At 39.2% G+C, this 12,444-nt stretch overlaps 1 protein-coding gene across 1 annotated transcript in view; it reads right to left on the bottom strand.

Annotated features, from left to right (window-relative positions):
• Nucleotides 1–12,444, bottom strand: part of LOC124268683 (tetratricopeptide repeat protein 17-like) — an 85,066-nt gene that overhangs the window by 12,425 nt on the left and 60,197 nt on the right. The window contains 1 exon segment of the mRNA XM_046703674.1: nt 10,961–11,131. Within this exon segment, the coding sequence (XP_046559630.1) occupies nt 10,961–11,131 (171 nt within the window).

Genomic DNA, 12,444 nt, shown 5'->3' with positions numbered 1-12,444 from the left:
AACAGAGGATAAGGTGTGATATCATGATATACATAAAATATAGAATTAACACATAAACAGGTAAAAAAACAGGTAAGTATAACACGAAAAGAAAACATGTTTGACCATAAGAGATATGAAATAAGTTAAAAAATTAGAAAATAAACTTACACTAAAACATCAAGAACAACAGAATTATACAACAGTCTCATACACAGATATATTCTGCTTCAAAATAATCAAGACATGCTGAAAACATGATATACCTACACATATTGACCAGGCTGCAATTACAGATTTGGGTTGATATATGGGTTAACAGCGCTATCCACATTTGTCAATGTTACAGTACTATAGAGAAAATGTAGATGATGATGGGGAAAAGCTTATTGATTTAAAACACATTGATTAAGTACTACAATGGCCTTGCAACAGAATTTTTAAATCTTCGAATACACAGTATATTTGATGATAGTATATTCAGAAAATAGAAAGTTTAGCTACGCAAGCACATATGTTGTTAATGTTATAAAAAATTACAAAAAATAATTAAGATTGCATCAAAATTTAAAACACAATAACATAAAATAATCACAAGCTTTCTACATTAAATCTACGTAAGCCAATTCACATGCAAGACTGTTGCTATGGATACAACTCCTGCCAACAAACGGATGATCACAGTTCAAAATGTACAAAACAATCTGAGCAACAGTTAGATTTTAGCAATATGCCAGCAATGTCACAGCTGGGACACCAGAAATGGGCTTCACACTTTGTACCCATGTGGGGAATCGAACCCGGGTCTTCAGCATGACAAGCCAATGCTTTAACCCTGAGGCTACCCAGCGCTCTCACCTTAGGATTAGGGTAGTTAAGTCAATGCTAAGGCATGGGAGTTATGATCACCTGACTGCTAAGATCACTTTGTACAACAGCACACTAATCTTGAAGCATTTAACAGAAATACACAAACTTGACCCTAACATTGTATTATGAAACTCAACAGACTAGTAATTTTGTAATGCTTTCTCATAACACAGTCTACCAGTAGTTGAAGGGAACGATCTAACAAGAGTGAGTTTTAGTTTTACGCCGCTTTTTAGCAATATTCCAGCAATATCACGGCGGGGGACACCAGAAATGGGCTTCACACATTGTACCCATGTGGGGCATTGAACCCGGGTCTTCGGCGTGATGAGCGAACGCTTTAACCACTAGGCTACCCAACCGCCCCTCAATCTAACAAAATACAGAACATGATCAAACATATTTCCAGAGAAACACTGCATACACCTTATCTTATTAGGATTTTCCTACAAGCAATACTCTTATAATTCAAAGGAGCTGGTCTGGTCGCTAAGTGTTTTGCTTACTTGCACTGATTCAAGCTAACAGATGACAAACATTGCAAGCTACATACAGACTTTATACTGCAAAGTCTTCAAATCATGCCACATACACATAATCAGCTCTATCGCATGCAGCAACTGAATACACTTCAACTTTTCAACTGTCAACCATTGTGCAGGTAATTTCATAAATTCTCTAAAAAACAAGTGCCACTAACCCAGATGAAGGAAATTTCATAAATGGAGTAACAGAATTTTACCGGTTTGCATTACTGCAAATTCTGACAATATGAAGGCAGTTAAAAAAGTATTCTCCCAAATTCCCCAACAAATATCTAGGGGAAAGGGAAAAGTAAACCGTCATAAATAGAAAAATACAGAAATGTGTCCAAACAACAAAGATATTAAAGAAACAGCTGGACAACAAGGCAGACACAGTAATTAGGAAATCATGCGTCTAGGTAAATCAAAGCAATGAAATCGTGCTTACAATAAACAAGTTTGACAAAGGAGAAATGCATGCATCGGTAATCTGACACTTACTCCAGCATCATCGACTCCTGCTGCGATCAGGGGAAGCAACTCTCAGCAATACTTGACCCTGCTCCGTCCATAGAGTGAGTGAGCGAGTATTTAGCTTTATAGTAATATCACAGTGGGTACACCACAAATGGGCTTCACACATTGTACCCATGTTGGGAATCGAACCCAGGCTCTCTAACCACCAGGCTACCACACCGCCCCAACCATAGAGTATCTTCTTGTCAGGTGTCCTTGATTGCAATTTGCAGGTCCTGACCCACCCATACGTACGTTTTTTCTAATCTATATCCTGCCTCTTTGTCTTCTCAATATTATTGTATCAAATGAAATATGAAATCTTTTCTGCGTCACATTAGTATTTTTCTTCTCTGAGATGAGTTTTCTCTTTCCTCAGGTCAAATATTTAGGTTTCCCTGAAGATACATGATTACTTTTCTCTTCTCAGAAGTCTCATGATCTGTTTTTCCTTCTCTGAAGTCACATGGGTAGGTTTTCTCTTCCCTGATTAGTTTTCTGATGTCACAAACTCTGTCTTCTCTGTTATGACATCATCTGTCTTCTCTGGTGCCAAATCTGGAGAATCAAACCTGGGCGTGAGGCACCACAAGTGAACGCTTCATCCACCAGGCTACCCTATCTGGGCACACTGGTGACCATACTGAATGTATGAGGCACCACAAGTGAACGCTTCATCCACCAGGCTACCCTATCTGGGCACACTGGTGACCATACTGAATGTATGAGGCACCACAAGTGAACGCTTCATCCACCAGGCTACCCTATCTGGGCACACTGGTGACCATACTGAATGTATGAGGCACCACAAGTGAACGCTTCACCCACCAGGCTACCCTATCTGGGCACATCCACCAGGCTACCCTATCTGGCTACACACTGGTGGTGACCATACTGAATGTATGAGGCACCACAAGTGAACGCTTCATCCACCAGGCTACCCTATCTGGGCACACTGGTGACCATACTGAATGTATGAGGCACCACAAGTGACACTGGTGACCATTTCCATCCACCAGGCTACCCTATCTGGGCACACTGGTGACCATACTGAATGTATGAGGCACCACAAGTGAACACACCAGGCTGGGCACACTGGTGACCATACTGAATGTATGAGGCACCACAAGTGAACTGCTTGAATGTATGAGGCATCCACCAGGCTACCCTATCTGGGCACACTGGTGACCATACTGAATGTATGAGGCACCACAAGTGAACGCTTCATCCACCAGGCTACCCTATCTGGGCACACTGGTGACCATACTGAATGTATGAGGCACCACAAGTGAACGCTTCATCCACCAGGCTACCCTATCTGGGCACACTGGTGACCATACTGAATGTATGAGGCACCACAAGTGAACGCTTCATCCACCAGGCTACCCTATCTGGGCACACTGGTGACCATACTGAATGTATGAGGCACCACAAGTGAACGCTTCATCCACCAGGCTACCCTATCTGGGCACACTGGTGACCATACTGAATGTATGAGGCACCACAAGTGAACGCTTCATCCACCAGGCTACCTATCTGGGCACACTACCATACTATCTGGGCACCACTGGTGACCATACTGACTGTGACCATACTGAATGTATGAGGCACCACAAGTGAACGCTTCACCCACCAGGCTACCCTATCTGGGCACACTGGTGACCATACTGAATGTATGCATATTTCCAAAATCTTGACACCATTCAATATAGTACAAACTTTTTTCAAACTGTAACAAATCATCCTCTGTTCCTGGTTTCACCCTCAATCTTCAATCAGTAGACAATTGGAGGCCAGCTGAGAGTTTATACCACATTTAGCAATATTCCAGCAATATCACAGCAGGGGGACACCACAACATGGCTTTATGTATTCTACCCATGTGGGGAATCAAACCCAGTCCTGAGGTGGCAGAAGCAACGCATTAACTACTGGGCTATTCTACTGACCGTTCTGGCATAAGACAGACACTGAGCAATGGTTTCAATCTCCTTTATTATTCTGCTTCATGTTTAACAGCTGACTTGACATAAAACCATTCCTGATTAGGTACTGATGACTGCAATCACCATCAACAAGGTAATTAACAGGTAAGTGTACAGGTAAGTATACAGGTATGGATACAGGTAAAGGTAGCTGCCCTTGTGCCTGACACTACTCAGTGTGTACAGGTATGTGTAACAGATGTCGAGAACACAGACATGGTCTACAGGGAGGATACAGCTGTGTTAGGAAGTCAGAGAGGCTGACTTGACGGGTGCCATATTATGTACAGGTAGTGTTTACGAATGCGTGAGGTCTTGGACTTAGAGGCAGTGAGGCAGAGAGCCACAGTTAGCATCATTTAAGCCATATCATGTGGCTGGACTCCAAGAATGGGCTTTACCACAGAACCAAACTCACAGTGTACGCGTTATGACTGATCTTTCATCCATTAGGCCACCCAAATGAGCTTCAAAGTTTCATTGTGAATGAGTGAGTGAGTGAGTATAGTCCTATGTCGCTTTTAGCAATATTTCAGCAATATCACGGTGGGGGACACCATGTGGGGAATCAACCCAGGTCCTTGGCATGATGAGTGAGGGCTTTAACCTCAAGGCTACCCCACCGCCCCTTACTATGAATGAAGCAAGGTCCAACATCTGTTACTTAACCTCAAACGTTTAGCGGAATAGAGCTTGGTGTGAGAAGAGAGAAATACCTAAGCGAAATCTCAACATCCTCAAGAAATACGTCTCAGAAATACAGTTCGAATATCAGCCCTTCCCTGATTCCTAACACATCTGTCTGACACTATAAACTATAAATCATACATAATTCATTGTGATTAATATTGTTCTTAAAGATCTTCTTCAAAGGGAAATGATTTTTCCAGAGGTATTGTTTCAGAAGTTGACTGGTTACATGAACGGCTGTTTCTTTGACATGCCATCACTTTGTGTTTAGAAAGCAAAAGTTCCCAACAAGGTTTAAGGAGGTCTACATGCCACTGCCAAGAACTGAACAAGTTCCAAGGAGTTACTTATTTTAGAAGGTCCTTAGCCCAGCTATTTATTGAAAGCCAGAGATTATTTTCAAAATAACGTTTTCATAAACTCTTCTCTTCCACAGGTGCCCAGGCATTTATCCAAGGATATATTTATCATAAATCTGATGCCAGTTTTCTCTTTTGGGACTGATATTTGCATAAACTCTTCTCTTCCGATGAGACCCTGGCAGTTCTGCAAAGAAGCTCGTAGTTCACCCGACACTATTTCAAGGTCAGCATTATTTCAAGGATGAAGATACCGGTACTTAAAAGTGAGCAGAGTGTTTGTTATGAGCAATTATGTTAACATCATGTAGAGTTGCCTTTGAAATGGCCGACCACAGTATGGAGAAAATAATGTAACAACCTTCACTCAGTGGCCTTCCAGTGGTCTGCCGAAATGCAAGCAAAGCATCTAACCCAACAACAACAACAGCCTTCCAACAGTCCAGTGGAAGAGCATGGAGGATATTGCTTCATCTGAATGAGTGAGTGAGTGAGTTTGGTTTTACGCCGCTTTTAGCAATATTCCAGCAATATCACGGCGGGGGACACCAGAAATGAGCTTTACACATTGTACCCATGTGGGGAATCGAACCCGGGTCTTCGGCGTGACGAGCGAACGCTTTAACCATCAGGCTACCCCACCGCCCCCTCATCTGAATGAAATAGGAACGGTACCACACTGAATATTTGCATTGAGTCAAATAAACCTATCCACAAGGCTAAGCAGTTATATGTTCACTACTTCATCAGTCAAAGCACTTTTAGATGCTACTAGAACCAACTACGAAACTTGTCTTCCAGCATCTTTTTCAATATATTTTACCTATGCAAATGTTACCCAAACCCGAAATACTCAATTCTGCTGTATGTCAGTTTAATGTCTGGAGAAGTGATATGAGATTAGTCGACACTTAACTATTTGATAAAACCCACTAGCCAACGTAAAATGCTGACCCATCATGATCAGAACGTATGTGAGATTGTATCTTATAAGCGTCTGGCTCCACATTCATCAGTTAACTGTCAAGTTCTGTGACAATACCTCAGAATCAAAATTGAGCAGTTTATGTTGCATTGCTTCAAACTAAGTTAATTAATAAGGAACATGGGGTGGAGGGTTGACAGTTGACAGCCAAGATATAAACGCCCCCCCCCAAAAAAAGAAAAAAAAGCAGGAACGAAGAAAAAAAAAGGTGGGCCCCAAGTTGTCTTTTTCTTCCATGACACTGCTTGTGCTGGTGCAAATTGTTTCATTTGCATAAACATTGAAGAGTGTTAAATTTCATTAACTGTCTCTTTTCATTACCCGCCCCCTTAATTATGTAATTCAATGATGACTGTCCCCTGAAGAAGCCATGACTCTAGTTTCCCCTGCCAATCAACTGCCCCCCCACCCCACTTTGTGACAAATGACATCCCTGTCTATCAATACTACACATCATAGATTGCATTATTCATAAGAGAATCTGGGGGAAAACACTTCAACATCATAAATGAAAAAAAAGTAAGAAATAAAATTATGCAGCATGTAAAAATATAATTTCAGTATAGACATTATTAACAAAAATTAAAACCAAATCTGCAAAGTTTCTTGAAGTTTATGATCTGCTCTCTCTAGCATCTCATGACATTGCGTGGAAGCATTAAAATGAAACAAAAGGACTTCCATTTCACAGAAATTGGAATAAAATTGGAATAAAATTAGAGAACAGCAAAAATATTTTTCTGACATACATAGTTCCATGACAAGGAGACAACTGCAGACAAGAGAGATCTGGCTGTTGACACCTGGTGCCATAACATCTGGACCAGACAATCCAGTGACTGATGGTGTGAGCATTGCCCCCTCAGTCAAGTTAAGATGCCACCCAGGCCATCAAGCTTGACACTCCCATCTACTGAGTCACTTTTTACAACCATTAGATGCTGGGGAACAAATCCATTCTTGATTCCCATTCACTAATAATTGAAACGGTATCCTCCCATTTGTCAGACATCCCAATAGTCAGACAGGTTAAAACAACTAACCATCTGTGAACCACTGAAACTCTGCAGCTTCTTTAAAATAATACTTTCAAAAACATCATTTGTTTGCATCTAGAATATGAAAGGATTTAACATAGTAGTCACACTTTCCTCAACAAGAAACTATGCAAAAGATATCATATACGGTATCTTGGCCTTAATATAAGTCAGAATTAGTTAACACAAAACTGTGTCATCTACACCATTAATTGCATAGAAAGTCACACTGAAAATTAACAAGAACAACTAAAAATCATATCAGTTAAAACATCTGAATACTTAAAACACTCTGGTTTTAAAAAGAATCGACAAAACTACAAATGACAAAACTTAAGAGCATACCCCATATTTATAGAATTAGCCACAGCATTCTAAAAACATTTGTTCATATTAGGCTTCAAAAGTCCTGGTTCTCAGGCAAGACTGCATCACAAGTCCTGGGCCCCGTTCCACAAAACGATCGCAGCGCTAAGGTGATCGTAACTCCCATGCTTTAACATAGACTTACGACAGTCGTAGCGCTACGATCGCTTTGAGGAACGGAGCCCTGGTTCTCAGACAAGACTGCATCACAAGTCCTGGTTCTCAGGCAAGGCTGCATCACAAGTCCTGGTTCTCAGACAAGGCTGCATCACAAGTCCTGGTTCTCAGACAATGCTGCAGCCTCGAAAAGTTCCTGCATGTTTCTGTTTACTTTTCATATTTTTAACAAAAAATTTTGATTAGTACGCTGTGTTTCGAACACACAACACTGGCCATGAAATGCTGCAATGCTATGAATAACAAGATAAAATATAGCATGCAGTTTCTTCCCTTTGAATGCGAACTACTTAACAGAACATCTCATGTTATGATAATGACATCAGAAGCTTGTTTTGCTGTTCGTTAATCTGGTCAACGACAATATGAAATTTGAAATGAAACGTCATTAGCAGATGTGTCCACATTTGACTTTGCCAAAATTAATGTAAAGAACATTGAATGAAATCGTGAACAAAAACTATTATAATACATTGCTAATATTAGTCAACATATACAATGCAAACTTGTAGGCCAGATACTGAAATAACAGTTCGGATTTGTTGATATGGGTTTATGTGAGTAGAAGTTACATCTTCGCATTGAGAAACAAAATTGAGGCTTGTTATGCGTGTGTATTATCATATGCACACACTAGGAGTCAAATGTAACAAAAATCGTATTCTAGAATACCCTGTTAGCTTTAATCTGTTTGATATAACTCTTGCTTGACAACGGTATAAGAATCCATACCGAAACGTAGCATCATATATAATGAAAGAAGTTGTTATCCATAAACAATCTTACTTTCTTATTCTCACTATGTTCTGGTATTTCCATGAACACAATTTATATATTCCTTATTTCAAACACTGATTGTACAATGGTGTAAAGAAAATCATAATAATTGTTTATATTAACACAAAGTGGCAAGATGACCATAAATACATGTGCATCAGCTATTTCAGAACACAGTGTTGGTTAACTGTTGTTAGGCATGAACATATTGTTTGTGCTCTTGATACATACAGCATACGCTAGGTAACATCAAGCTGACTTCTATGAAATACAACTGCACTGAAGCTGTTCTTCCTGCCTAAACAGTTACCATGGTGACCATCACAAGCTGCTTCAATATGGATGAAAGTATAAGTTACCAGGATTGTACTTATCAAGGAACTTTTATGTAGGATGGCTTTTTCCAAGGTTAAAAACACATCCCATCCGTACCATTTTTTCAAATGCTATTGCCTGAGAACCAATTCTTTTAATTTTTTCAGCCTTTTCTGTGTAAAGACAAAGTGTTTCAAAATCACTACACAAAAATGTTGATGTGCATATACACAAGGCTGTTTAGTTGATTACACAATAATAAGTTAAAACACTAATGAAAGAAAAACAAGAAATTAAAATTGAGCAAAAGCATGTCATTGGTGTGTGTCAATTTAATTTTAAATTTCTTATGACAATAATTGACAAGGCATGAGGCAACTGAAGAAGAGACAAAAATTAGCAAAAAAGCTTGATATTTAAAACTAATTCAATCATTTTCAGGGTCATATCTTCAAATTAAAATGTCTTTGGAAAGCCTGTTAAAACACATGAATCTCATCAAAGTAAATCCATCTTAAAAAGTAACACAATTAGAAACAAATTCAAAATCTGTTTTCATATACTTTAACCATATGTGAAACTGAACCCAGACTTGGACTGAGACAGAGAAATGCACTAACCACAAGGCTACCTGCCTTGATGAACACAGAAAAGATGGCAGTGACTGAACAATGATGAAGTGGAAGCAAGATGGATGAGAGTGAAGCGTGAGAAAGCTCATAGTAAATCATACATGGAATATGATAATTTCTATCAGTGAATATTGACAACACTTATTTTAGTAGGGCAAGCAGCATTAAGTTCATAGTTTTGAAGTGTAGTGTAAGTTTCTATACCGAGTCCCTTAGCTATGAGGTCTCTGTAGGAAAGAAAGAACAATTATGTAGTCACTTCACAAAAACATGGCAACTTGAAGCAATACTTTCCTGACAACTATTTTCATGTCAAGCTGCATCAATACTTTCCTGACAACTATTTTAATGTCAACCTGCTGCAGTACTATCTTGACAACTATTTTCATGCCAAGTAAAATATTCTTTACAATTTCCTATTTTCAAGTCATCTTGCAGAAGATTTTTTATAAAACGAAGGCACAGCTTTTCTTTTAAATGTCATAATCTGTCATGCCAAAACATATTAACCACAGTAATATGGAACAATTCTTTTGAGCAGTCTGTGCTTTCGCATCTACTAGCTTGGTTCTCAGCATCATTTTAATCATGTGGACTTGTACCTACTGGACTTAATAGACTGAACAGAATTTTCCTTGACACAGGCTGAGTAGTATGTATAATGCTGTATAAAGGATTGTGGGGTGTGCGAACCCTAAGACTCCAATCCCACCTACTAAATTAACCACTGCCTTACTCATAACCAGCTAGTGCCAAACCGCTTACCACTTGCTTGTTTGTTTGTTTGCGGTAGTCAGCAATATTCCAGCTAAATGACGGATGTCTAAATAATCGAGTCTGGACCAGACTGACTGACTGACTGAGTTTGGTTTAAGCTGCTTTTAGCAATATTCCAGCAACATCATGGCGGGGGACACCAGAAATGGGCTTCACACATTGTGCCCATGTGGGGATTTTACCTGGGTCTTCGGCGTGATGAGCAAACGCTTTAACCATTAGGCTACCCCACCGCCCCGTCTGGACCAAACAATCCTGTATCGATCTATGCAATTGGGATATGGTGACATGCCTCAACCAAGTCAGAAGGATTTATGCATTAACGAATGATGGTTATGATGATGATGATGATGATGATGATGATGATGATGATGATGATGATGATGAAGAAGCAATGACCTATCCTGACATACATAACTGACAGAATGTACTGATAAATTACTTAAAACTTGCATAATGCACAATAAAATAACTTAGGGAAATCACAGCTCCTCTCAACATGAAATAAATAACCTCAAATATTCAAAGGTGATGATTACAGAATAGTTCTCATTTCAAGTCAGCTACTTGAAGCTGTTCCTCCGTATTCGGAAGAGTATGACTACACCACGTCATAGCATGTAGTATCACACAATGGCATCGTGTAATATCACACGATGTAATGTAATATCACATAATATAATGTAATATCACACAATAACATCATATATCACACAGTATAATGTAATATCACAATAACATGTAACATCACACAATAATATGCAATATACAATAACATCATGTAATATCGCACAATAACATCATATAATATCACACAATTACATCATGTAATATCACACAATATAATGTAATATCACACAATAATATGTAATATCACACAATTACACGATGTAACCATCTCTCATAGTCTTCACTGGGAATGAATACTGGTATGTCACATCCTTAAAAGGAAGTCATGTGGGCACACTTACATAGGCTCGGTATTCAGGCTGATTACATCCACTAGATTTCGACCCGTCGTTAAATATGACACATTCATTGGCTTCCACATGTAAATCTGATGCTGCCTGTACAAAGATCAGCTTCTGGTGGAGGACACCGTCCACAAACTCCAGCTTAATGTGTGGCTTCTGTCCTCCTTGCTGAAAAACACAAAAACAAAGTAGATGAAGATGAGAAGAAAGAAGATGCAGATGACATAAACTGCAGACAGGATTGAAATGTAACCCAACATTTGTTTCATTTGCTGTTTAAATGCCACACTCAGCAATATTCCAGCTATATGTCTGTATATGACCAAATCTGGACCAGACAATCAAGTGACTGACATCATGAACATCTACGATCAACCAAGTCAGCAAGCCTGACCACCTGATCCCTTTTTCGCCTGGTTGCTGAAGAACCATCTTCATCAGTGACTTACATTTACTTGACCATGTTGGGTGAGTGAATGAGGTTAGTTTTTATGCCGCTTTTAGCAATATTCCAGCAATATCACGGTGGGGGACACCAGAAATGGGCTTCACACATTGTGCCCGTGTGGGGAATCGAACCCGGGTCTTCAGCGCAACCAGTAAACGCTTTAACCACTAGGCAACCGCCCCCTGACCATGTGGTGATGACAAGGTCAAACACTATGAAGACTGAAATTATCAGTCCTTCTTCTTTAACACTGACAAAATGCCTGTTAGTTGATTCTAAATAGTGTGCATCCAAAATGTGAGCTTACTGGTCGCTCTCAGTGTGAAGCATTAATGCTAAGGTCCGGTAGAATCCGGATGTGGAACAGGCAAAGTTATGGGGAAATGATCAAGACCTTGCAACAAACAGTTTCTATATCATTTATATTATTTAATTGTACTACACAATGAAATGAGAATATCTAATGTATATCATTATGTACCAAATTCTCTGACTGCATTTATGCCTCAGGTGGGAATTTTACAGACATATTAGCATATTGCGTAATATGGATAGAGCCAGAACTGATTCAGATCTTAACGGTGTACCTCAATTAGATTTAGCATTAAATATTCAGGGATGTTCTACAGAGAATCATCTATGCATCTGAAGTCATAACTATATAATTATTACACTCAGAGAAACCCTGAGAAACATCCATTCTTTGCGATGGTTGCTGTTTTGAACTAAGGGATGCAACACTATACACACATTGCCATTCCAAACATTGAAAGCTGGTTATTTTCACTCTAATTGACAAGGTTCCACTCCCACAGAAAATAAATAAGAAGAAATCCATTTCCAAAAGGATGTTATAAAATCATGAAAAACCTTGAGTCAGACACTGATATAATTACTGACCCCTTTGTCCATAAACACAAGATAATAATGAAAGCTAAAGCTAAGAAGAAAATCGTGACTTGGCTTTATTGAAATACAGCAAAGATCAAAAAGTATGACATTCACAGCAACACGATGCCACATGGATTGAATT

Source organism: Haliotis rubra, unplaced genomic scaffold (assembly GCF_003918875.1).
Source record: "Haliotis rubra isolate DU_JTF1 unplaced genomic scaffold, ASM391887v1 Scf14, whole genome shotgun sequence".
Classification (NCBI taxonomy): domain Eukaryota; kingdom Metazoa; phylum Mollusca; class Gastropoda; order Lepetellida; family Haliotidae; genus Haliotis; species Haliotis rubra.
This window is presented reverse-complemented; position numbering and strand designations above follow the sequence as displayed.